Source organism: Cynoglossus semilaevis, chromosome 9 (assembly GCF_000523025.1).
Source record: "Cynoglossus semilaevis isolate Cse_v1.0 chromosome 9, Cse_v1.0, whole genome shotgun sequence".
NCBI lineage: Eukaryota > Metazoa > Chordata > Actinopteri > Pleuronectiformes > Cynoglossidae > Cynoglossus > Cynoglossus semilaevis.
In genome coordinates, this window is record NC_024315.1 from 8,636,046 (window position 1) to 8,659,462 (window position 23,417).

The following is a 23,417-nucleotide window of genomic DNA, read 5'->3' on the forward strand; positions in this document are numbered from 1 at the left end:
TAATGGACCAGTCTTTGACCTTTTTGACCTCTGCTCACGGAGGTCATTTTTGTAATAATTTAAAAGATGTCTTTGCTGTATATAAATGACAAAGCTGTTTCTCTTCACATCCTCCACTGATGTCTAAACAGCCAGGGATTTGTTTTTCCTCGTTCCTTTTTTTTCCTCGTTTTCCTGAGTAGCTTTTTCGACTGTTCTTTCAGTTTTTGGGAAAGTTAAAGATCCAGATGGAGCTGGATCAGTAACGATGGCAAAGCCTAAAATATTTCAACGTCATCTGTTTGATTTGAAAATCATTCATGTTTGAAGGTCGAAAAATACCTGATCAAAAGAAAGGTAACAGCGCTCAACCCTTGAGGAGGATGTTTAGTGACAAAACACGCTAAGCAGAGGTCGCTAAAAGACAGCTTTGAAATCAGTAACATCCGTCTTAGAACTTTTTGACTTTTTGATGAATTGTGAGCGTGGTTATACCCCATCACTGTTGCAGAGCTCGGGTGTGCGAACGGAGCAGACTGCACCACTCTGCATGAAGAGATGATGATATCAATGGGAAAGTCGAGACATACGCTACAGTATATTGCCTAATAGAGGAGCACTTGCTTTTTGAATGATGAAATACTGTAAATCTCTGCTTATTACTGTGAGTGCTTCTTTTTAATAAATTATATTTTCTGAGCCGTTAGATTGGACGAAGATGACAATCAGATGAATATTTACCCAAATTTTAATTACATTTTAATATACTTTAAACTTTAATGCATTTTATACGTCCACTCACCCCTCTCCTCGTCTCCAATCCTTTTTTAAAAAGTCACACTTTTTTCTTTTCTCCATGCGTCCTCTTCCTTCCCTCTGCTCTTTCGTCATTGTCTAAAAATTCTCTTTCCAATATCCTGAATCCTTTCCCCTGTCACTCTTTCACCCGTGGCCTAGTTCTCTCTGCCTCCGTTTCTCCTCTCTTCAATTAATGCCCCCACCTTTTTATCCATCCTCCTTATGTCTTAATCTTTTCGGCATTGATTTTCTCAATAACCTTCTTTTCATTCTACTTCCTTCTCTCAGACCCCTTTGCTCTCGGCCTTTCGCCAACTCTCCTCCTCTTACCCTCTCTTACCCTCTCTCCTCTCATAAAATCCATCTCCACTTTTATCATGTTTGTTTGAATATCACCCCAACAGACGAGAAGCTTTACCAAATCTGTATCCGTGAACGGTGGACCATGTCCAGGTAATTCAGTGGAGTTAAAATCACTGAGCAACAGTGACTCCTACACGTGGGCCGTGGAGGACCGAGCACCTGGGGAGGGCAGCGTCTCCTCTCTGGGCTCTCAGGATCTGTCGCTTCCAGACATTTACAGGAGCAGCTTCTCAGAATCACAAGTAGGTGAAATATAAATGCAATCATGAGGAGGTGATGGGAAAGAAGGAGAGAATATATATTTAAAGCACTCGCTTCATAAAGTCAGCGTCTAAAAATACAGTTTCACCTTTTTTAAAAATGACACGTCACGTTGGACAATAACACATCTGCAAATGAACGTCAATCAAAATTTGGTCTCACAGCATCTGAGAGCCAGAGACAGGAAATCTGCAACTTGTTTTTATTCATATGTGACACTTCAGGTTTTTAGCACAGCACTCCTACGCAAATTATGTGCAGCATGTCGACTGAGAGCAACCTGTCTGCCATTGAAGTAGATTTGGTCATTTGCATTTACTGGACAACATTTCTATTGCTGCGTTGTGACTTTACATTATTAATAATTCTCACCCCTCTCCGTGTTCCCTCTGCTCTCTATATTTTAGACTGTACTTCACCAGAGGCGTCATGTGGAAATGATTGAGCTGGTGAATGATGGGAAGGGGCTCGGCTTTGGCATCATCGGAGGACGCAGTACTGGAGTACTGGTCCAAACTATTCTACCTGGAGCAGCCGCCGGCAGGGTAAACCAACCACACTATACAGAATATATTAATATTCAGATAAATATTTTTAGCATTGGTGCCCAATAAGGAGATCGCAGCCCAGCAGTAGATCAGAAAGGGAGTACTGGTAGATCATGAGAAATTAAAATAAAATTTAAGATCAAATAATATATAGGGTACTATATGAGTATATGAGTACATTGAATATTATCAATGTAGGTGGATCACTTTTGGCTCCCAGTCCAAAAATGTGTGGTCTTTGTAAAATATACCAATTATGACACATATATAAGGAGATATATACATGAATAGAAATATATATGCCTCTGTGTTTATGTTATGTATATGTTCATATATTTATATATATATATATACACACACACATTATGTATGTATAAATAATATATATATATATGTGTGTGTGTGTGTGTGTATTTATATATACAAACTTTCTGTCTGACTTTCCAGGATAAGCGCCTGCGTAGCGGGGATCAGATCCTGTGTGTCGGAGATACAGACCTGACAGGCATGAGCAGCGAGCAGGTGGCACAAGTGAGACGTTATTTTGTAGAAGCTGTCTATGACTAAGTGATGTGGCCTGGTCATGGCACCATATGTCCTGCTGGTGGCAGAACATTAACATACATGTGGCATTGCAGCCAATTAAGCCGAATCTCCAAGGCCACAGGCTTTTATTTACCACCAAGTGTTTTTCCTTCTTAGTCCTCAGGGGGGAGCACAACTTGGCAAATCAACTGTGGAATTTTAAGATACAGAAATAACTTGAAGGTTTTTGGAAGTTTTTTCTAAACAGGCTTTCTCAGAAAATGTGTGGCCAGAACTCCATCTGTTGATGAACGTATGATGCTGTGACATCACTTTACATTTTTATTAACCTCCTGGCTCAGGTGCTGAGGAATGCTGGGAGCAGAGTGAAGCTGCTTATCGCCAGAGATATCCCCAAGGACAGAATGTGTTCTCCTGTTATACAACAGAGCAGCGTGGATGACAAGGTCTGTAAGTTAGATTAAGTTAAAGATTTACATGGGTCAGTGTGGAAAAACATTTTTTTAAGTTTGATTAAGTTAAAGATTTACATGGGTCAGACAAAAACAGATTTAAAAATAGAAAATAACAAGATCATTTTTATACATATTATAATACTAGAATTCTGGGGTGGGGGTCACACCGGGTCACGACCTTACCTTTCAAATGTTGAGATTGCTAAAATGAAACAAACTTTTCGTAGTAATTAATAAACAATTTTTAAAAAATAATTAATTTTTAGAACTGTAATTTTTTAGAACTGTATCATATTATACCCTTTATTGGGTATTTTTTTTATTCTAATCAGGAAATAAAAAAGTTTTAGATTTAACCCTAATACAAACTTTTTGGATTTGCCAAGAATTTAAGAGGAAGTATTTGTGTTTTTTCTTCCTCCAGCTGAATGACCTAGGTGATGACCTTGACTTCAGTGTGGAGTTCACCAAAAACAGCCGAGGTCTGGGATTTACCATCGGCAGTTATATAAGTGATGTGAACTCAGGTGCAGTAAATATTCCTGCTCAACTTTTTTAAATTTTGTTTTTGTGGCAAATTACACAATCAATAATGTTATTGTTTCCTCCCTCTACAGCCTACAGTGCCGGTGTGATAGTAGAGAGCATAGTGAAAAGCAGCACCGTTGATCTAGACGGACGGATCCGCATCGGAGACTTTATACTCTCTGTGAGTTTGGCTGAAAACACATCAGATCAGGTTCATATCGTGTGCTCTGAAGAAAAATACCGTGCCGTCACTTATGTATTATTTGCTGAATCTTAAGGATTTCAGCTGCTTCAAATCTGCACAGTGTGCAACCTTTACCTGTTCCACAGACACAGTTTTGAGCCATTTCTGATGACAAAGAGGAATTCATTTCGTTTAAAGGTTTTCTTTTTTTTGACATTCATTCTATTAATTTTTACACTGTTTTGGGCCCATGTTTATTTTGATTACTATTGATTTGTCATGTCTTTCCTAGTTCCGTGCTCTCTGTGCTTTTCATAACTGAAATTTTTCAACCGTACCTGACTGAATTTGAGTCTTCATTTACTACACTCTTTTTCTGTTTTTTCTATTTAAATGTCTGTTCAGGTGGATGGGGTGAGCTTGCAGGGTTGCAGTGAGCAGACAGCAGTGGAACTGCTGAGGCGGACAGGTCCAGAGGTCAAGTTAAAGTTGCTAAGGAGGGCCAGTGGCGTACCGCAGGTCCCCCGTCTGCAGCTGCTGCAACACAGCCACAGTTTCAGTGAGGAAAATTCTTCCAGTTTGGGCCTGAAAATGATTCAGGAGAAAGGTACAAAGATGTTGGAAACTTTGGTTGGTGCTTCTTTGGATCAAATTTGTATTAATATCTACCTCTGGAACTCTTAACATTATTCTTTTAATCAGTTCCTGTATCTGTAACAACACATGTCTCTCTGTCAGGAATCTGCTCCCTGCGTGCGATCTGCTGGCGAGTAGCGTACGCCAGCCGACGACCCCGACACGATTTCAAACGTGGTGAGTTCTCCTTTACTTCCTACTTCCTTTCCCACACTCAGGGTTCATACATGTGTGCTTGGAGTTTTAAACACATTTCCCAGTAGACCACGTTTTTAATTGAGAGTAATAAAATAAGTAGCACAAAAAAACTACACTGCTCCCTCTGCTGGGATTAGCATGAGCCTTCGTGTTAGTGATTGCTAGTTGTTACGTGTCACCCCAAAAGATTGTGTGCAAATTATAGATTATATAAAATAATTATAAATTATAATGTTACAAACTTTCCGCAACTGTAGAGGGACCAGCTCCAAAACTGGTTCAACTTGTGCAACTTGTGTTTGCTGTTAATATACAACAGTGAGAGTGAAAATTTGCCATATGGAGTGAATGGATTTGTATCATACCATGCAATTTATGTGCAATATAGGTTCTGAATGACACATAAAAAACTTGAAAACTGATCTTGAAAGTCCTTGAAAAGTGCTTGAATTTGAAGTGTACGAACCCTGCATACTGCACTGCAGCCTGGAACTGTATCATTACACTTAGTCTGAAATGCTAATTGGGTTTAGTAAACAGCCAGGAATGCTCGATGATGGGCGTCTATTTATAGTGCCGTGCAGTCATGTGTTTATCCAACTCATTCAACTCATTCCAGATGATTTGTCTCTCACTCTGCCTGCGTATATGGCTTTATTTAGACAACGTTTTTCTGGCCCTGATTAGAGAACATAGTCAATAAGCCTTGATTGCTGAGTAGATGACGGAGGAAACGTCACTTGGCCTAAAATAAAGTTTAGAATGAAAAGCTGCTGCAACGTTGGTTCATAGTGTTCAATGATTACATAATCCAAGACTGTAAACACTTTAATCTAGGACGTGTTTTATCTGCTCTGCATATTTCATATGCAGTTTTATGAGGGCGAACGTTACTGTGTTGTGTGCACAAATTACAGGTGTGAAACTGACGTCAGACGAAGAGGAGTACCTGAGGAGGAGGTGGCAGCAAGCTGTCGGACCACAGCATGAAGTTTTTGTAAGTCTGTTTAAGTCAGCAGGCAATCGGAATTTTTATTTACAGTATTAAATCACTGATTACATAGAGGTGAAAGGCAATAAACATTTTTGTTAGCTTGACATCCACACCTGTTTTACCTAGTTTACCTTGATATTTTACCAAAAATATATAGGATACATTTGATCAATGAACTAGTTTACCTTGATATTTTACCAATAATATATAGGATACATTTGATCAATGAAAACAATACAATAATCTTTCACGTGTGTCCTAATGCATTTTCTAAATGTATTGTTTTAATACATTTCTTGATGTGATGTGACTTGATATTTTAACATATATATTTTAACCTTTTGACCTCGCTCAGCCTTTACCATCCACTGTTGTTTCAGGTGTGTCAGCTGGAGCGCTTTAGTGAGAGGAGTGGTCTGGGCATCAGTCTGGAGGCCCGGGCCAGACATCATTACCTGTGCTCCGTCTTACCTGAGGGACCCGTGGGCCAAAGTCACAAGATTTTCACCGGAGACCAGATATTAGAGGTAACTGCATGAAGACGACTCACGCGGTCCACTCTGTAGAGTCTCATCCTTTGACATTTGATAACCATCTGGCAGTCCGTGGTTAACTGAACAGTGTGGGTTATAAACCTATGGCTAAAAATATCTGTTATCATAGCATCTCACACAGGTCAACAAAACTGACACTTGTAAAATACCTGCCTTCTGGGAATAAATATCACAATACAAAACATATATTTAAATTCTGTTAACAACCAATTCCTGCCTTAAGGCTATGAACTGTGTGTCACCGTCTGTCTGTCGGGTGTGAACTATTCATCATCATCATCCTGGGCAGGTGAATGGGATCCCTCTTGTCGGGCAGCCACATAAGGAGGTGATCAATATTCTGAAGGAGCTGCCTCTGCATGTTTACCTGGTGTGCTCCAGGATGGTGACGCCTTCAGTTCCTGACAGCAGTGACGGTGATGGAGAGGATGTCCGCCTCACGCTGAAGGAGCTGCTGGCCGAGTTCAACGAGAAGGTGAGTGTTCACACAAAGGGATTATTTCAAGGGAAACGACTGCCGTTTGAATTTCCATTTTTAGTCTGATTTGAACACATTTTTTTGTCATGAACTCTATTAAGATGCAGATGATACAGTTCTGTCCTTTTGTCTCCCAGTTGGACCGGGGTTGTGTCATTCCCTGTCCTACGGCCGAGGACATCACCAGGCGCGGCGTTCCACCTATGTCACCTCCTCTGGCCATGTGGGAGAGAGAGACCGAGGTGGTCGAGCTGGAGAAAGGCGAGTCCGGACTGGGCTTCAGTATCCTGGACTACCAGGTCAGAGATGTGCCTTTGAGCTTTTCTCTAAATAGAACGGCCCAGAATAGGCTGCAGTCTAAGAATATCAGTGTCAGGGAGGGGGGAAGGAGCTAAGGAATTGAACACTGAGGGAGTGAAGAAGCAGATAGTTTGGAGGTGGACTTTTGGGAACTATAAGAAAACTGCATCCGTTTGTGTATGAATTTAAACAGTCTTTGTTGCTGCTTGGCCTTTGACTTTACCAATTATTTCCCCTTTCTTGCTATCTCCTCACACATCTTCTCCAAATATAGCCTCAACATCAACGCCTTCATTCATCTGTGTTTTACTTGTAGGATCCAGAAGATGCCGCTAAAACAGTTCTGGTGATCCGCTCCTTGGTGCCTGGAGGTGTAGCGGAACGTGACGGTCGCCTCCTCCCTGGAGACCGACTCATGTTTGTTGACGACATTCACCTGGAAGACTCCAGCCTGGACTACGCTGTTCATGTCCTGAAGTCCACTGGCTACGGCCCTGTCTGCATCGGTGTGGCCAAACCTCTGCCAGTATGTGCTCTGAATGGAGATTATTATAATTGTTTGTGATTATTGTGATCATTATTTAATTTGGTAATTGTTGACAAACCCTTTCCAGTATTGTGTTGTAAATGAAAATTATTATACATTTTGTTACATAAATTATTACACATTTTTGTAATTGATTAATAAATCAATTAGCTTGTTAATTAATTAGGTCATTTTTAAAACAGGGTGCAAAGTGCCTTTTGGTAAAAGAAAATTACGTAAATTATAAACATGAAATGATCCATTCAAATCAAACATTAACATTTTCGATCTGATGAATCACTGGTTATGATGATCAGGATTAGTCATTAGCAATCTTTAATCATGATTAATTAAGATTAATCAACATTCTTGAGTATGATTAAAAGAAATTCTGTGTATTGATGGAACACAAAAACAAATAACAGGATGAGGTGTGTGTGTTGCCAACTGTTTGTATCCGAATGATGGAATTATTACTATGGAAACGTGAAAAAGAAAATGTACAAAAGTAGAACTCAAAATTTAGCTTCGTAGAGTTGGTGGATTTAAGTCATTACTGTGCACGTTAATGGTGGCTTGTCAAACGTGTCGAGAGCTGCTTTCAAAGCCTTGGCAACAGGAAACATTTTATGTCAGTCAGCTTGTCAGCTGTAGACTTACTTACCGACCTGTGCTCAGTGAGCAGTGAGGCAGGTCTGAGGCAAACTGCACACTGTGTGTATATATATGTATATATACATACATATATATATATATATACTGTATGTATGTATATATATATACATACATACAGTATATATATATATATATGTATGTATATATACATATATATACATATATAGATATATATACATATACATACATATATAGATATATATACATATACATACATTCTATATATATATATATATGTATGTATATGTATATATACATACATATATGTGTATATATGTATCTATATACACACATACACGCATATATGTACATATATACACACATATGTTTGTGTGTTTGTGTGTGTGTGTTAGAAAGGATTGCACAAGACATGTTGCATTTAATACGTTTCTGCAGACTCTCTGATGGCATTAAATCCTAATCTTATCATTGCATATTTGAAAATGTCCAAAGTTATTCGATACATGAGCAGATAAGTGTAGCTCTCTCCTTCAGAGTACTATATTCGTTCTCCGTTCTGTTTTGAACTGTGGCTTAGTAACAAGGAAGAGAGAATCCAGTTACAGGCCATCTGCATTTTTAATGCAGCTGAGAGATGAAGACAATGCTGGACAACACTACAGATGGAGAGAGGAGTAGAGGGTGTCTAATTTACAGTCACCTCCTTCAGCCTGTTCTTCAGCCTCCATGTGAATTCACCCGCTTTTGTGGCGTCATTTGTTTTCACTTCTCCGTTTGGTTATGTGCGCCTTTTCAGAAGAGGTCATTTTTGAAATTTGTGTTTGCAGTTGGAACTGTGCGGCAGCCTGACGCCAATTTCGGAGAGGAGCATACAAGCTTCTTACGATGCAAGCCACACACGGCACAGCCTGCTAACCGAGGCGGCCCAGGCTCCCACCAACAGTTTCTACGTGGAGGACGGCAGCACCGTCCAGCAGCCGCACACCCAGACAGTAAGTGAGACAATCTGGACAATTTAGCGTGAAATTCCTTCGACACACATTTCTTCTTTTGAAGCAAAAGCACAGTTGGGTCTCCTTTTACTTAGTTGTGCACAAAGCAAAACCAATTTCTGCATGCAGCACACTGCAGTTGTCAAAATTGTCAAAATTGTAAATGTCTAAATGTTCTAATTAAAAAGCAAAAAAAAAAAAAAAACAAGACATGTTGTATTACGCAGCATCACAGGGTTGATGAATGTTTGCTTGATGTTTCCGACTCAACAGGAGACATTCTTTTAAAGTGACAGTTTCAGTCCCCCGGTGTCCGTCATTTTTGCTCATTACCATGCAAACCTGAGAATCTGTGGGTAGACGTTTGAGCTGCTGCTGTGGAGGAGGAGATTACCATAGCCTCTATAATGGGGAGCTTAGAGTCGGCTGTATCAGTATCACTGGGTCAGGTACAGAGAAAGTGCTCGGTGTCATAGTCTTGTTCCTCTATTGTTGTCTCAAACCCAGTCCTATTGAGGTCAGCTCTTCTACTCACTCTTGCTTAATTACCAACAATTACCACAACAATAAAATGTGTTTACTGCCTGCACATCATTGGCACCTAGTGTAGAGTAAGGCCATTCATTTCTGTCACACTCTCTCTCACACACACACACACACACACACACAGTACACAGACAGTGTAGCTCCAGAATTTGGTGTTAATTTGCCCCCCCCTTTGTCTTCAGAGGACCCTGGAGGTCGGAGCAACACATTAGTTCTTGGTTCTGTTTACACTTCAAAAGTTCTTACTCTCTTCATCATCACTGCAGCGTAGAAACAGTCTGGAGCATTTTTTAAAAACCACTGCAGGCGGCATTTTTCATTTCAGTGTTTGAGCCTCACAGAAAGTCTGACATTTGGTTGAATGAAAGTGGATGATGATTCATCACCGTGTGTGACACACACACACACACACACACAGACACTTCATTGATTTTCTCTTTGATTTGTGAAAATCTGAGTTAATGCAGCGGTGACTCCCACACATCCAAATATCAACTTGTGGAAGAATTTTAATTTGAGCAAAACACATTTTAAAAGTTGAACTTCTGTAATTACTGTGATTACGATAAAGTTCAGGCTCGTGGAAAATTATTGTCATTGCCTGAAATAAACATTTACATCGAATTCTTATTAGGAATAAAGTGAGTCAATAAATTCAACAAAGTTTTATTCTATTTTATTCACTATATTTTAGTGCCAGATATGAACTCTCATCAGTCATAGTTCATTAATACCATCATCATCATTGTGCAATTTAATTAATGATATATATATATATATGATTAGTAAGTGTGTTTGAGGTAACTTAATGAAGGTTAGGTTTTTATATTAAGAAAAAACTTAAACAACTCAAGTATGACTGTAACTAGTGAATTGCATCGACAACTGTATTAGAAGCTGTACTCTTTTGATTAATCTATATGTAAAATTAATCAGGTGTAAATTAATGACACATTTTAAGAAATGGGCAGAATGGCAAGTAGGAGCTATTTATTTTCTATTTATTTATTAGCATTTTTGTTCACATTTGTAATAATTCCACTATTCTGATTATTCACAAATTTAAACATCAGTGAAACACATACATGTCCCTGCTGTTATTTCTTGCAATATACAGAAATGTATTTTTAATATTTTTTATTTTAAAATTTAGGAATGTTGATTCATGCCAATAAATCATGACTGATACTGAATAATTAGTCAGGATTAATAGGAATTACCCATGTTTAATCTACTGGTACTCTTTGATTCATCTGATTAAAAATTGTAATAATTTAACATATGATATATATAATTTTTTTACTATAACCTTTCTTAATCAATAATTTGATTGGAGCATCTTAAATCCTAGTCGGTTTTTACTTGTTGTTTTCCTTGGAGAAACCTTGTTGTTGTAATTGTACAACCATCTGTGCTCAGCTTGCCGTGGTCTGTGCTCTGTGACCTTTGACCTCACCTCGGAGCAGAGTTTCAAGCCATCTACACAGTAATGGCTGTGTTTTAAACAACATAGAAGAACGGCGATCGTTAGGAGTAAACCGTACACCAGACCACACGCCTGCAGTATATCTGACCTTGTTGATAGTTTTGTATCGGGTAATGTTGACACATCACAGAGATTTCGTGCCGTGTGACTGGTCACCGTCCACGCCACATGTGCCTAATTCAGCACAGCCATTCATCATCGCTGATAACTTTTCCTCTGACGTGTGTGTCACCTCTGGGCTCATGTCTCCACCGCTGTGTCTCTCATAGGTAAACCAGTCACGTAATTGCTTTGGCACCATGGAAGACAAGGACAGGCACCAGGCCCCACCTCTGCCTCCGCGCACCAGCTTTGAGAGGACAATCACTGTTGTCAGGGGCAACCGCAGCCTCGGTACGTTCTCCGTCTTTCTCCTGGCGATGCTTTCTTGGTGTGTGTACTTCGCAGGTATGGCTATAATGACTCCAGTTGGAGCAGTGAAGATACCTGTGTATTCACCAAAGGCCTGGAAACAGAAGAAGTAATAAAAGTATTTTTATGTATTTAATAATAATTTACTGGCTTTTCTTCATCACTGTGACCTCATAAAAACTAAATCAAACCCTCGATGTTACGACAAAGCAATGATTAAGTCGTCTTAATGTGCAACTTTGTACAACTGTAACATAAAAGCAATGATTAAGTAGTCTTAATGTGCAACTTTGTACAACTGTATTTACTTGTATTACTGTAGTACACATATATTTGTGCAGCTCCATCTGGTTGATACTCTGCTCTGTGATCAACCCAGGAAAAAGGAAAGTCTTTTTTATGTCAGATTTACATGTAGCCTTTTTCTCATTGGGACATTGACTATGAACATGAGTACTACTAAATACTACAGCGCTTATGTACTAAAACAAGGAGATGTAGTAATTTTTTAGATGAACATTTTTCTCGTTTTTATTTCCTAAAAAAGGAAAGTATTTATTAGACGGTGTGACCTTATTGGAATAAGTTTAGTTAAAAAAGACATTTTTAAATGGAAATAAATTATATCATAAAAGGTTTGATGCCAGAATAGCCTTCTAATTGATACACATTAATTATTCATAGTAATTAATTCACACTTAATTATTATGGATTTCACCAGTGTGGGGACCTTATCATTTTATACTGTTTGTGTTGAGAATTAATTTTCAACTTTTTGAATTTTTTTTTTTCAGTTTATTAACATCATTTTTTTGTGATTAATTAATTGGGATGACATTGACTCTCTGTTAGTTTTGTCCAGCAGCAGTAACTACATGTGTTTCCAGTCATTTGTCATTTATTTTATTTTGAATGTAATGATAAAAACCAATGTAATATACGAGTACAACTCTTGTATTTTGGATGGACATGGTGGTTAGAAGACAATACTGTACACAACACAGGGGCTGTCAGCCTTCAGTCTTGGGTGTGTGTGTTTGTGATTGAAAAGTGTGTGTGTGTGATGCCAGATTTACCAGCTTCTGCCAGTTTGCCTTAATGAAGTGTTTGTGTAATCAACCAGGATGATGCCAAATTCAGGTGTTTTGTACAACAGGCATGTGTTGCTCTGTAGTCACCTGTGCTCTCTGTGGGTGGGATTTGTGTGTGTGTGTTGGAACCTAGTGTAGTGTAACCATGAAGGCTGATGCTGTGTAAATGTCAAGCATGTGCAGCCATGTTTGTGTGTTAATCTTCCAGGTGTCTGTCTTGATTATGCTGATTTTCCACTGTCAGGTGTTGGCATCTGTGACTGTCCGTCTGGAGCGTGTTCAAAGCCGCCTTAGTCAGCCCTCAACTCACTTGTGTCTGTCCTTTGTGCGCATGTGTGTGTGTGTGTGTGTGTCACACATGCATTTTGGCATAGATGACGGTGAGTTCTATGAAGGACGGCTCAGGCATGCTGGTGCGCAGTGTGCTGGAGGGAGGCTCTGTGAACCAGGATGGAAGGCTAGGGGTGGGAGACACCATCTTGGCCATCAATGGGGAGCCCACCACCAACCTGACCAATGCCAAGGCCAGAGCCATGCTGCGCAGACACTCGGTCATGGGGCCTGAAATGAGGTGCGTCTCAAAGTAGATGTATTTTTTGTTATAGAGTGTTTTATAATGTCGTAGAAACCTCTTTGATGCAAAATTCTCTACATTTACTCCACTATGTATTTTTTTAAATTTATGGTTACTACCCTTGCCTTACTTCCTCCACAGTGAGCCCTGCACAACAATTCATCATATCAAGGAATTTTGTTATTTACAAAAAATAATGACTAAACTTTTTTTTAATGCATTTAGGCAATAAATGCTTTAATTTTAAACATAAATGGGGGGGCAGGGGGGTGTACAGTCAGCCCAGACTACAGCAGGATAAAGTTACAGTTACACACCTCCTGAGCATTACAGCAACGGTGGCGAGAAGAAAAAAAAACTCCCTTTGAACAGGAAGAGATCTCCAGCTGATTCCAACTCAGTGTTGCAACAATACAAATAAAATATTTAGGCCTGTTGGTGTTTACTATTTGCACCAAATAATATTCTGGATTTGTTTAGGAGTCAGGAGAATCCTCAGGGCTGTTACATGAGTCTGACCTACCAGGTGTTGGGCAGCGTTGCATTTGAATAAATGCCACTCACATGCCCACTTTTCTGTAAGTCGTCCTGTAGTAACCTCTAACTGGTGCTGATAAAGGCACTCGGTGCTAATCGTGACACTCTTCGTTGTTCGTCCACCTTAATGATCAGAGCTCCACATTCTCTCAGACGCACCATGTGAATTATCAAGCACAGGTGTGGTTTCATACAGTGGCCTGTGACAGCCTGCTCACCCACACGGGTATTTTCACTGAGTTTCTTCTAATTAAACCTGTGAGCTGGTCCAAACTAGGCTAAGGGGAATTTCATGGGGAAACATTTCTAAAAATAAAACACAGCAAACGTCTGTTTTTATGGTTCCCTCTTTGTAGGGGTACGTCGCTGTGCGTAGTTTCAAAAAATAATATTAAAACATTAGCAGAAGTAAAGTTGATCTCAAAAGACATCAGAGAAACTCGCTCTCCACTTTGCCCCCCCACCCTCCAGTCCCAACGTAGTATTAAGTACTAATGATGTAAATACTCTCCTCTACTCCGAGTGTTCTTCACCAGAGGTAGAAACCTTGAACTACTGTAATTAAAACAGCAGGACTGCATGTGTTTGAATTTGTACTACATTACATTACATTACGTTTCTCAAAAAGTGGGGCGTGACCCCTCCAAGGGGACATGGATATATTAGGGGGACAGCATTTTTTTTTTAAAAAAAGATGTATTTATGAATGGTTGATTGGATGGATGGATGAATTGGATTTTCTTTTTTTGTTAAAGACCCTTGTTTTTCTGTGGACCATTCAAAAAGTCTCTGGAAAGAAACAAGACCTCAACTGTTAAAAACAGCTAACTGACTGATGCTCACTCTTTCTAGCTCTAGTGAACCTCTTGACAGCCTGTGTGACTCATTTGAGTGAGTATATGGCATTTCTAACTAAAGTATGTGCCATCCATTGTCATACCATTGGCTTTTTATAATTTCTCAAACCTGACTTTCTTACTGCATCACGTCCCATAAATGATCTGGTCTCATTGTGGAATTCCATTATCACCTTGTTTTTGACGCCACAGTCATAGATGAGTGACGAGCTGCAGTCATGTTAAATTAGATTAGATGATGGAATTTTAAAGCTGGCCTGAGGGGGGAAATGGCTAAATTATTACTTGTTCTAACATCAGCAGTTATGCTTCCGTAGTTACATTGCAGCAGACGACTGGAGCTCTGCCCCACCTCCACCCTGCTGCCTTGCAAAACACCCACTCTCTTCAGCCTGTCCCTCTGCTTCTTCTTCCTCCAGCTCTCTCATGCTTTTACACACACACACACACAAATTCTCTCAATGTTATAACCTCCAAAAACACTGTTTTCCAGCTATGGGAAATATCTGAATAATTCATTTCGTATCTCACCTTGAAAACTGTGTTTCTGAATAAAAGAGCACTTTAAAGAGATTCTCACAGATGCACACACAACAGGCACAGATGAACAGACACATTACTCATCACACAAACGCACACAGGCATCCACACACCTGCTTCCCACCGCGTCCCCCCTGACAGCACTGCAGACAAACTAACAGAGAGTGGAGGCAGATGAGCTGCTTTGACAGCCTCTGAATAAGACAGACATGGAGGGGCGCAGGCTTGTCACTATCAAACTGTCTCTACCGAGACGAGACAGGCCGTCCGCACGGCTCCGTCTGAGCAGATTAGCACAGGCCATCATCACATTTCATTTCACCACCACGAGTGCAATTGGCCGTTTTGAAGCGAACACCATGTCTGTGGTTAGTTCTCACGGCGAGGGCTTTCACGACGGCCTTGACAGTCGAGTTGAATTGCATTTTAATTGGTATCTTCTAATGAGGAACTTTAATTGGATAGATTTTCAATACAAAAAAAAAAAATCAGAATATTCTGTAGTGTGTTAAATTATTTTTTGTAATAAATGTCTTAAAAAAAGTGAGATAAAATAAGGTCTTATGATCGTATTTTTTTCTTAACCTTACTTCAAATCAGACAACGTTATAGCTTTAGATTTCTATCAAATTGCTCGTTCGAACCAGCTCGTCATCCAGTTCCACATCATGGCAAATGTAATTATCTGTCGTGACACTAATAGCCTTAGAGTAATAACAACGCAGTGTGCGCTATGTGCTTAGCATATATCGTATATGAGTATTTATATTTATGGAGTACATACGAAATGTTCTGCCTAATTCGTTCATTAACACTCGACGTGATCACGCATCATAATATATGCTAATAAAACCTGAAAACACTAACAATTAAAGATGAATACACACAGTTCTACTAGTAATCGTAGCTCATATAATCATACATGTTCAACCACGACTGTGTGTGAAAATTGTGTGTGAAATTTCAGTTACCAAAAAATAATGAGTCTGGTTTGTTTCATTAAAACCTGACTTGTGCAGAGAGGTGCTGTGGCCTGGTTAGCGCCACCTGCTGCACCAGTGCTGTGCTGCCTGCTCTCTATGTGCACTAACTAAGTCGAACCATTCATTGTGTGCCATCATGTTATCAGTCTCATTCCATGTTCACCTGTTGGTAATGACAGTGTGTGGTAAGATGGTGCGACCATGGGAGTAAAGTATTTTGTGTTATCCTGTGTGAAATCATTAGCCTCATAGCATAATATGCTAATAAAAGTCATGTTTTTAGGATCTTTAGAAAAAAAATTGTTTGCCAATATGTTTTATTTAAACAGCAGTAAATGTCTTTAAAAAGCACAGTCAATCAGTAACTCAATTTGACAAATTAACACATCATGTTATCAGGCAACAATATTATTTTTTATTATTTTATTTCTGTCAACCTCACCTTTATACTATATATATATATTTTTTTTTTTCTCCTACAATCCACTCCCCACAGTGTGACCTACGTTCCAGCCCATCAGGTGGACGAACACCGTGCTCGCCTGTGTTTGCCCCCGCTGGCCTCGATTACATCAGACAGTGCCTCTCCCTCGCCCACGCCCCCAGTACCTTCTCCAGAACCCAAACTGGCTCGAGACAGATCCCCGAGTCCACATAAAACTAGACCTTCAGATTCACACCTCGGCCTCAAACCGCCCACCAAGGCCCACTGCAGTGCAGCTCCGGATCCATCCTCGGTGAAGATGTCTGCTCCAGTGAAAGGCCCGGCCGTTGTCCCCACCATCACCCCTGCTCCAGACTCAAGGTAATGTAAGATCCAGAAGTTTCAGCCCTTTATTTATGATCATCTGATCCCCACTCAGGCCCCAGAGTGCACGATAAACCTGACTGTGGGGGTTATTAGACTTCAAGGTTTCAGCTTTATTACATGTTGATGCGTCTGCTGCTGAGAATTCACATTGTTTCGCAATTTAAGTCTTAACCTTAGGCTTTGGATTTTTATAACAGCCAGACTTTTATGACTGGAACAACACATAATGGCCACTTAAGTCATACCAACGATCCGAGTTATTTAGTGACACCTTAATTAACTGTATCTACAGCTAAACAATGTGCTGGTGAATCTGCAGCAACCTCGGCACGAGTCCCTGCTACTCCCTATTTTCTCCCCTCCATTCTTCACTGTGTAAAGGCAGGAGCTTCTCAGAGTGTTGAATCCGTGAGTTATATTTAGCTGTTTCGCTTATGGATCTCACTGCTGACTGTCAGCGAAAATAAATTGTTACGCTTCTGTCTATCCCTGCTTTTGCTCCATCTTCATATGCCCGGCTTTATCCTCTCTCCCTTCCTCCCCCTCTCTTTCTCTCTCTCTCGCTCTACAATTTTCCTGTGCAGCCCTTTCTTACTCACGCTTATCTTTCAATACATTTTCAATGTCTTCCCGTGCAAGAATTCTCGCCTGACGCTTTGGGTCTAAGTCTGTCTCCCACCCCTCCCCCCCTCAGTCATCTCACTCTGGTCATTTTCTCTTTACCTCACGTTCCCTATCCTGGATTCCTGGGCCCTGACCCTGTATTGTGACGGCTCTTTTCCAGGACTGGTGGAACCATTTGTTCTGTCCTCCTGCTATAGGCTCCTGCTACACAGATAGCACCACTATCAGTCACCCCCATGGCCTTAATACAGCTTCTTACTGTAAATACATTCATGATGGATTTGCTCCTGTTCTAACACCCACACTACACAGATATATTTAAATACATATACTGTACACTGTGTACAGTACAGATACTACACGCACCGTATATTAATTAGGTAAGTTTGACATTTTCGCACATTTTGAAGTGTTTGTACGTCTGTTCGCCCAGACCAGCATTTCTGAAGTCAGACACTATGCATGCCTCACAGCTTTCTTCCATACAAAATCACCTTAGCATGCTTTAATAGACCCAGCTTTGTGCACTGGGGCACAGTCATGCTGTAACAAAACAGGGCCTTCTCCAGACTGTCCCCTAAGGCATAGAACTGTCCAGAACGTCTCAGCAAGTTAAGCGAAATAAGTTTCCTTTACTGGAAATAAAAGGTCTGGGCCAAATCAGAAAAACAGCCCCACATCATCACCTCAACCAAACTTTACAGTTGGTGCATTGCAGAGAGGCAGGCACCATTTGCCTTGCACTCACAACACCATGCTGTGTCCTTTGAAAGTTCAGGTGGGAAATCAGATATGTTAGCACACTATCCCCCACTCTAGTGATAGCATGCTGTACATTAACCACCACTGAGAGTTACTGAGTAGTGTATATGAGCCTCTGCCAAACAAAGTTGCCCCAAAGTTAATTTAACGAAATATAATGACCTCCTAGTTTTAAGAAAATCACATTCACTTCCTCAGTATTAAACCCTGGCCTATTTAGGTGAACATAAGTCTGATTTGCTTGCAGGAATTGAAGAAAGACACACTAAAAATTCAATTCAAAAATGTTTTAGCCATCTGCTGCCACCTTGTGTTTAATTGTTCTGCCTGCCACTTGCATTGGACATACAGTACAAAGACAAATTGCAATAGATAAATAAAAACAGTGAGAGTGTGCAGTGAGAGGTCACTGTGCTCGCGATTGTGTTTGGGATTCACTGAGATAAGGTGGACGTTACCATTCTGTCCATTTTTATGTCGAGAATGTGCACCTTTATATAAACAAGGCAGTACGTCCTTGTACGGTCCTCTGATGTGATGTAACTGACTATGGGCAGTATGTCACAGTGAACGATGCCGCAGCAGTATATGGTGACATGCTAATTAACTCTCAGATAGTAGGTTGCACTGAATGGTTGTTAGTTTTAACTTGATGAAAATTGTTGTGTTTAGAATAAGGGATGTCAATCCATTGTTGCTTCATCTATTGAGACAGTTTTGTCCAGTATGGCACAATGTTTGAGTTGTTGGGCCAGTAATGATGATCTCTGCACTAACATCTTTAAACTCATTATTACACACTCATTCCAGCCCGTTTCTACCTGAACTCCATTTGCTTTCAGCTGGCAGATTCCCAAGTCTCTCTCACACCAGAGTAAAAGAGAAGCAAAAGAAAAGGGAGAATCTCTGGAAGGGAAAAAGCAGGAGATTACCGCAGATGGAAAAGTACTAAAGCTGCAGGCGGAGATAAAACCTGATGGTAAAACCAAGGAAAATGAGGAGGGCCATTCTCACGCCTTTGTTTCCCGGGATCAACAGAGAAGGTTGGTTAATCGGGAATGTCAAATAACAATGTCTTTTCTCCTCATTTGATTGAATTCAAATTCAACACTTCTTTTTAAATCTCTCCCTATTATGTCTCTTATCCTCTGAAGCCGGTTTAGCAAAATTCTAATGTGCTCAGGTAATGTTCACAGCGCGGCTGGAACAGCAGAGCAAACACCCAGTTCATATTTTTCGACGACGGCAACTACGTTGTCAGTGTTTATTCATGGCATCGGCGACTGTATCCTGCTTGGATAAATAACTTAAGCTCCACTGTATGCCGGGACCTACTGTCTGGTGTCTCTACACGGCTGGTGTAATCTTCTATTGTATCTCTGAAACGCTACACACACACATAAAGAAGGGTGTAGGGAGGGGAAAAAAGTGTAATAAATGAATTCTCTATCACCTACATTTAAGCAGAAATCATTCAAACCCAAAAGATTCCCATTCTCCTCAGCCGCAGCCTCGGAATTCATCATCACTCTGTCTGTACTGTAAGAGTACGCAGCCCCACCGTTGGTGCGGATGTTCTTAGTCTCCGGCTTTGTGTTCCAGTGTTCAGCTGACGCGAGCACCAGGCCAGTCCCTGGGCATCAGCATAATGGGTGGCAGAGGTATGGGCCGGAGACTGAGCAGTGGAGGGATGATGAGGGGAGTCTTCATCAAGCACATCAGCCCTGACAGCCCAGCAGCACATAATGGCACCCTCCGGACTGGAGACAGGATACTAGAGGTGTGTGTTTGTGCCAGTGTGTGTGTTAGAGAGAGTGGGAGAAAGAAAGGAAAGCAGAAGGAGAGTGCGAAATAAGTCGAGTAAAGCAGGGACGAAATAATAAAATGTCAACATGATGTAGTAACATACACTATATATAAATATACCATTGTTGTCCTGTGTACTGTGTAGTATTCACATTTTTTCTGTCATGACGAAGACAAAGAATAATCTGAGTACGATGGATGGACAAAACATTTGAACCTGTCCAGTCCATCACAGACAGATGTGAGACTTCCTCTTTGTCTCCGTAAAACACGAGGGACAGATTTGCTGAAGTAATCCCAAAGCAGTGTTTGTCACAGCAGTAGCACAGCAGTTTATACTGAATTACTGCAGTAGAAGGTCACACACACACACACACACAAGCGCAGTTTCCCTCATGGCCTTTTTTCTTTACTCCTTGAAAATGTTAACAATTTATTTATATTTACATAATTTTAAGTAACAACAATTATGTAAATAAGAACATGGAGTCGTTATCTTTTGATATTATGTTGGATATATATGTATATATTATGTGTGTATGTACTGTATATACAGTATTTATTTATTTTGATATATATATATATATATGTTATTTAGATATATACTTAGTTAGATTTGAGCGTTGTGTTAGTTGTCTGATGTGTGTTGATCATTTACAGGTGTCTGGTGTGGACTTAACGGATGCCAGTCATGAGCAGGCGGTGGAGGCCATCCGCAGGGCTGGAGATACTGTGACGTTTGTACTCCAAACTGGACAATATCAAATCCAGGTACTACTTCTTTATAAAAAAAAAAGAAAAGAAAAAAATAATCAAATTATAAGAAGAGGGAAAAAGAACTCTAAGAATGAGCTAGCGATGTCGCTGCTACATCAACACCTCTGAGACTCCTGAGGCGTCACATGTTCTCACACTGGATTTCAGAGCTCGGCGTTTGCAAAAGCATTCAATGTTTGTTGTGAATCGGTTTTCAATCTGTATCCTTGCAACCTGAACCATATCTAATCCGTTTGTGACATGGATACAGCCTGTCGTGTGTTTGTAGATATTCATCTGCCTACTCTGCGTTTCTGTTTTTTTTTTTTTTTCTCCACAGTCTCCGCTTCTCACCAACCACGATACACACACTCCTACACCTCAGACCAACTCACACAGCAGTAAGGTAACACTTCTCTAATAGACTTACTTTAGCTTTGAACTGGAGGTATTTTTAGCTCCGCTCCTGTTAAAGAGAAAATGTGGACTGTGTATCATCCGGCAGACATCAAAAGGGCAGTTGCTAATTTTTTTGTGTGTGTTCTGAAGGTTGTGAGCACTGTCTCAGATTTAATTGGAACAAATGAAGTCGTTACCCACACAGCCACTTATGTTAAACTGTGCAGTGCTGCCTGTCTACAGAGCACAGGGTGTAATGTTTGCGGTGTTTCACAGACAGAGTGATGAGTCTTTAACACCTACTGGTCCTTTTAAAGTCTATTTTAGTACTAGTTTTTTTTTTTGTTTGCTGCTGTTACACATGGAACTGCTGTATATCTGTGTCTCCCATCGTGACTGTAGGAGGCACAGCCTGTCAGAGGTCTGTTCCATTGTCTCTTCCCTACAAACCCCTTCACTCCCACTCCCTTTAAGGTTGGTATAGTGTTGTTTGTGTTTGTGCTGTTAAGACTGTGCAGTATCTGCTTATAAAAGCCCTAGATTAGCATTAGAAATAAGCCACTCCTTCAAAAACATAATTATCAGGCATATTTGCAGAGAGAACTGCTGTAGTTCAAAGTCCCCGGCAGCTACCTTGTTTGTTTAGGCCTTTTGTTTTCCCTCTCCGTCTTCGTCTTTGATGGAGACGCACAACTCTCCAAATAGACGCCGCGTTCTTTTGAAGTTATCTCTTGCACGAGCGTCAAAGTTTGTAACAAAATAACGTACGATTGCGGTCAATCTTTCATGTTATTTTTAGCTGCCATTAAAGCTGCCTTCCTGAATTCATTCCGTTCATCAGTTTTTCTCGCCCGCTGCATCAAGCAGGATGAATAGGCCTCAGGGGTCGTCCCTCTCCTGCCTGAAGGACCCCCGAGGCATCTTCAACCCTACCTGTTCAATAATGCAAAACTTCTCTGCAGGTACCGTCGCCAGTGTTGGATAGAAAGGACCAGAGGAGGCCCACACGAGTCGCAGCGGCGGTCACAGCGGCTGAGGATGAGGAGGACACAGAAAGGCGTAAGTCTGCACCATAAAGATGTCACACAGACCTGCTCTGGAATCCTCCCAGGTCCTCGGTAGCAGAACAAGCCGGGTGATTTTATCACAGTAGCCACAGTTGTGCACTGCAGTACACACCATGCCCTCTGAGAAACTCAGAGCAATAAAAAGATAATTCTACGAGAGCCATCAGAGCAAATTATTTCCCTACTCTTCTGCAGCCAGGCTTTAATGTTCATGCGTTATTGGCCAAGAATGCAAATCAGGGGGGAAAAAAAAACATACGATCTGGGAGAGCAGATTGTATTTGTGTTAAGGTTTTTTGCAGAACAAAAAAACTGTTTTATGTATATTTTATTAACTCACCATACTCCACTTGATAATATCTGCAGAGGATATTTGCTGCTTCACAAAAACAACTGGAAACTTTATATAGTCCTCCAAAAAGTATGAATACTGCATTATTCCAGTTACTTGTGCTCCATCGAAGCCTCTTTCTAATAGCTTCTATTGTGTAAACTCCCTTAGAAAAGATGCTCCAGCGCTACGGCAGTCTGTCTGGAAGTCTCTATTTGTTTGAGCTGGAGAAGGATCCTGCTGCTTCCGGCCTGGGAATCACTCTCACAGGGAACAACGATGGCTCTAGGGCACGTACGAGTGTCTTTGTGGCAGATATAGACCCCCAGGGCCCTGCTGGGCTGGATGGAAGGATACGGATTGGAGACGAGCTGCTGGAGGTAGAGAAGAATGAATGCAGGCATGAAGGGAAGGACCGGGGAAGGTTGAAGTCCTACAGAGAGACAAAATGCCAGAGTCAGATGGAGAGCAGTAATGGAAGCAGGGGTTTGTGGGTAAAAAGAAGTGAGAAGAAAAAAGATGTGCGGAGGATTTATCAGACGAATTACCATTTAAAGAATGACATATACCAGGTTGAGCAACTAGGTGTTAGACTTGAGGAGGAAAATCGAGTCAAAGATTAAACTGGATTAACAGGGAAATGGCAGAGAGTAGACTAAAGCAGTGGTTTTCAAAGTGGGGGCTGTGCCCCCCAGGGGGACTACTACGGGACCTCTGAAAAGATAAGAAAGAAAAATAGAAAAAATAGAATTTATTATTATTATTTCAGTGTGAAAATAATCAAAGCTGAAAACACATTTGTTAATAATTTTCTCAGTGTGAAAATAATCAATGCTGAAAACACATTTGTTAATAATTTT

General features: G+C 40.5%; 1 protein-coding gene across 1 annotated transcript in view; it reads left to right on the plus strand.

Moving 5' to 3' along the window:
- LOC103383743 (multiple PDZ domain protein) overlaps positions 1-23,417 on the plus strand; it is a 33,957-nt gene that overhangs the window by 2,469 nt on the left and 8,071 nt on the right. Inside the window, exons 4-27 of the mRNA XM_025058344.1 lie at positions 1,182-1,382; positions 1,809-1,946; positions 2,397-2,480; positions 2,837-2,941; positions 3,375-3,477; positions 3,568-3,659; positions 4,068-4,269; positions 4,401-4,475; positions 5,414-5,493; positions 5,871-6,017; positions 6,334-6,519; positions 6,660-6,821; positions 7,139-7,348; positions 8,812-8,976; positions 11,278-11,412; positions 12,885-13,081; positions 16,498-16,806; positions 19,041-19,241; positions 19,801-19,978; positions 20,665-20,775; positions 21,101-21,166; positions 21,562-21,633; positions 22,122-22,218; positions 22,729-22,937. Coding sequence (XP_024914112.1) covers positions 1,182-1,382; positions 1,809-1,946; positions 2,397-2,480; positions 2,837-2,941; positions 3,375-3,477; positions 3,568-3,659; positions 4,068-4,269; positions 4,401-4,475; positions 5,414-5,493; positions 5,871-6,017; positions 6,334-6,519; positions 6,660-6,821; positions 7,139-7,348; positions 8,812-8,976; positions 11,278-11,412; positions 12,885-13,081; positions 16,498-16,806; positions 19,041-19,241; positions 19,801-19,978; positions 20,665-20,775; positions 21,101-21,166; positions 21,562-21,633; positions 22,122-22,218; positions 22,729-22,937 — 3,525 coding nt within the window. The remainder of the gene's footprint in view (positions 1-1,181; positions 1,383-1,808; positions 1,947-2,396; positions 2,481-2,836; positions 2,942-3,374; positions 3,478-3,567; positions 3,660-4,067; positions 4,270-4,400; positions 4,476-5,413; positions 5,494-5,870; positions 6,018-6,333; positions 6,520-6,659; positions 6,822-7,138; positions 7,349-8,811; positions 8,977-11,277; positions 11,413-12,884; positions 13,082-16,497; positions 16,807-19,040; positions 19,242-19,800; positions 19,979-20,664; positions 20,776-21,100; positions 21,167-21,561; positions 21,634-22,121; positions 22,219-22,728; positions 22,938-23,417) is intronic.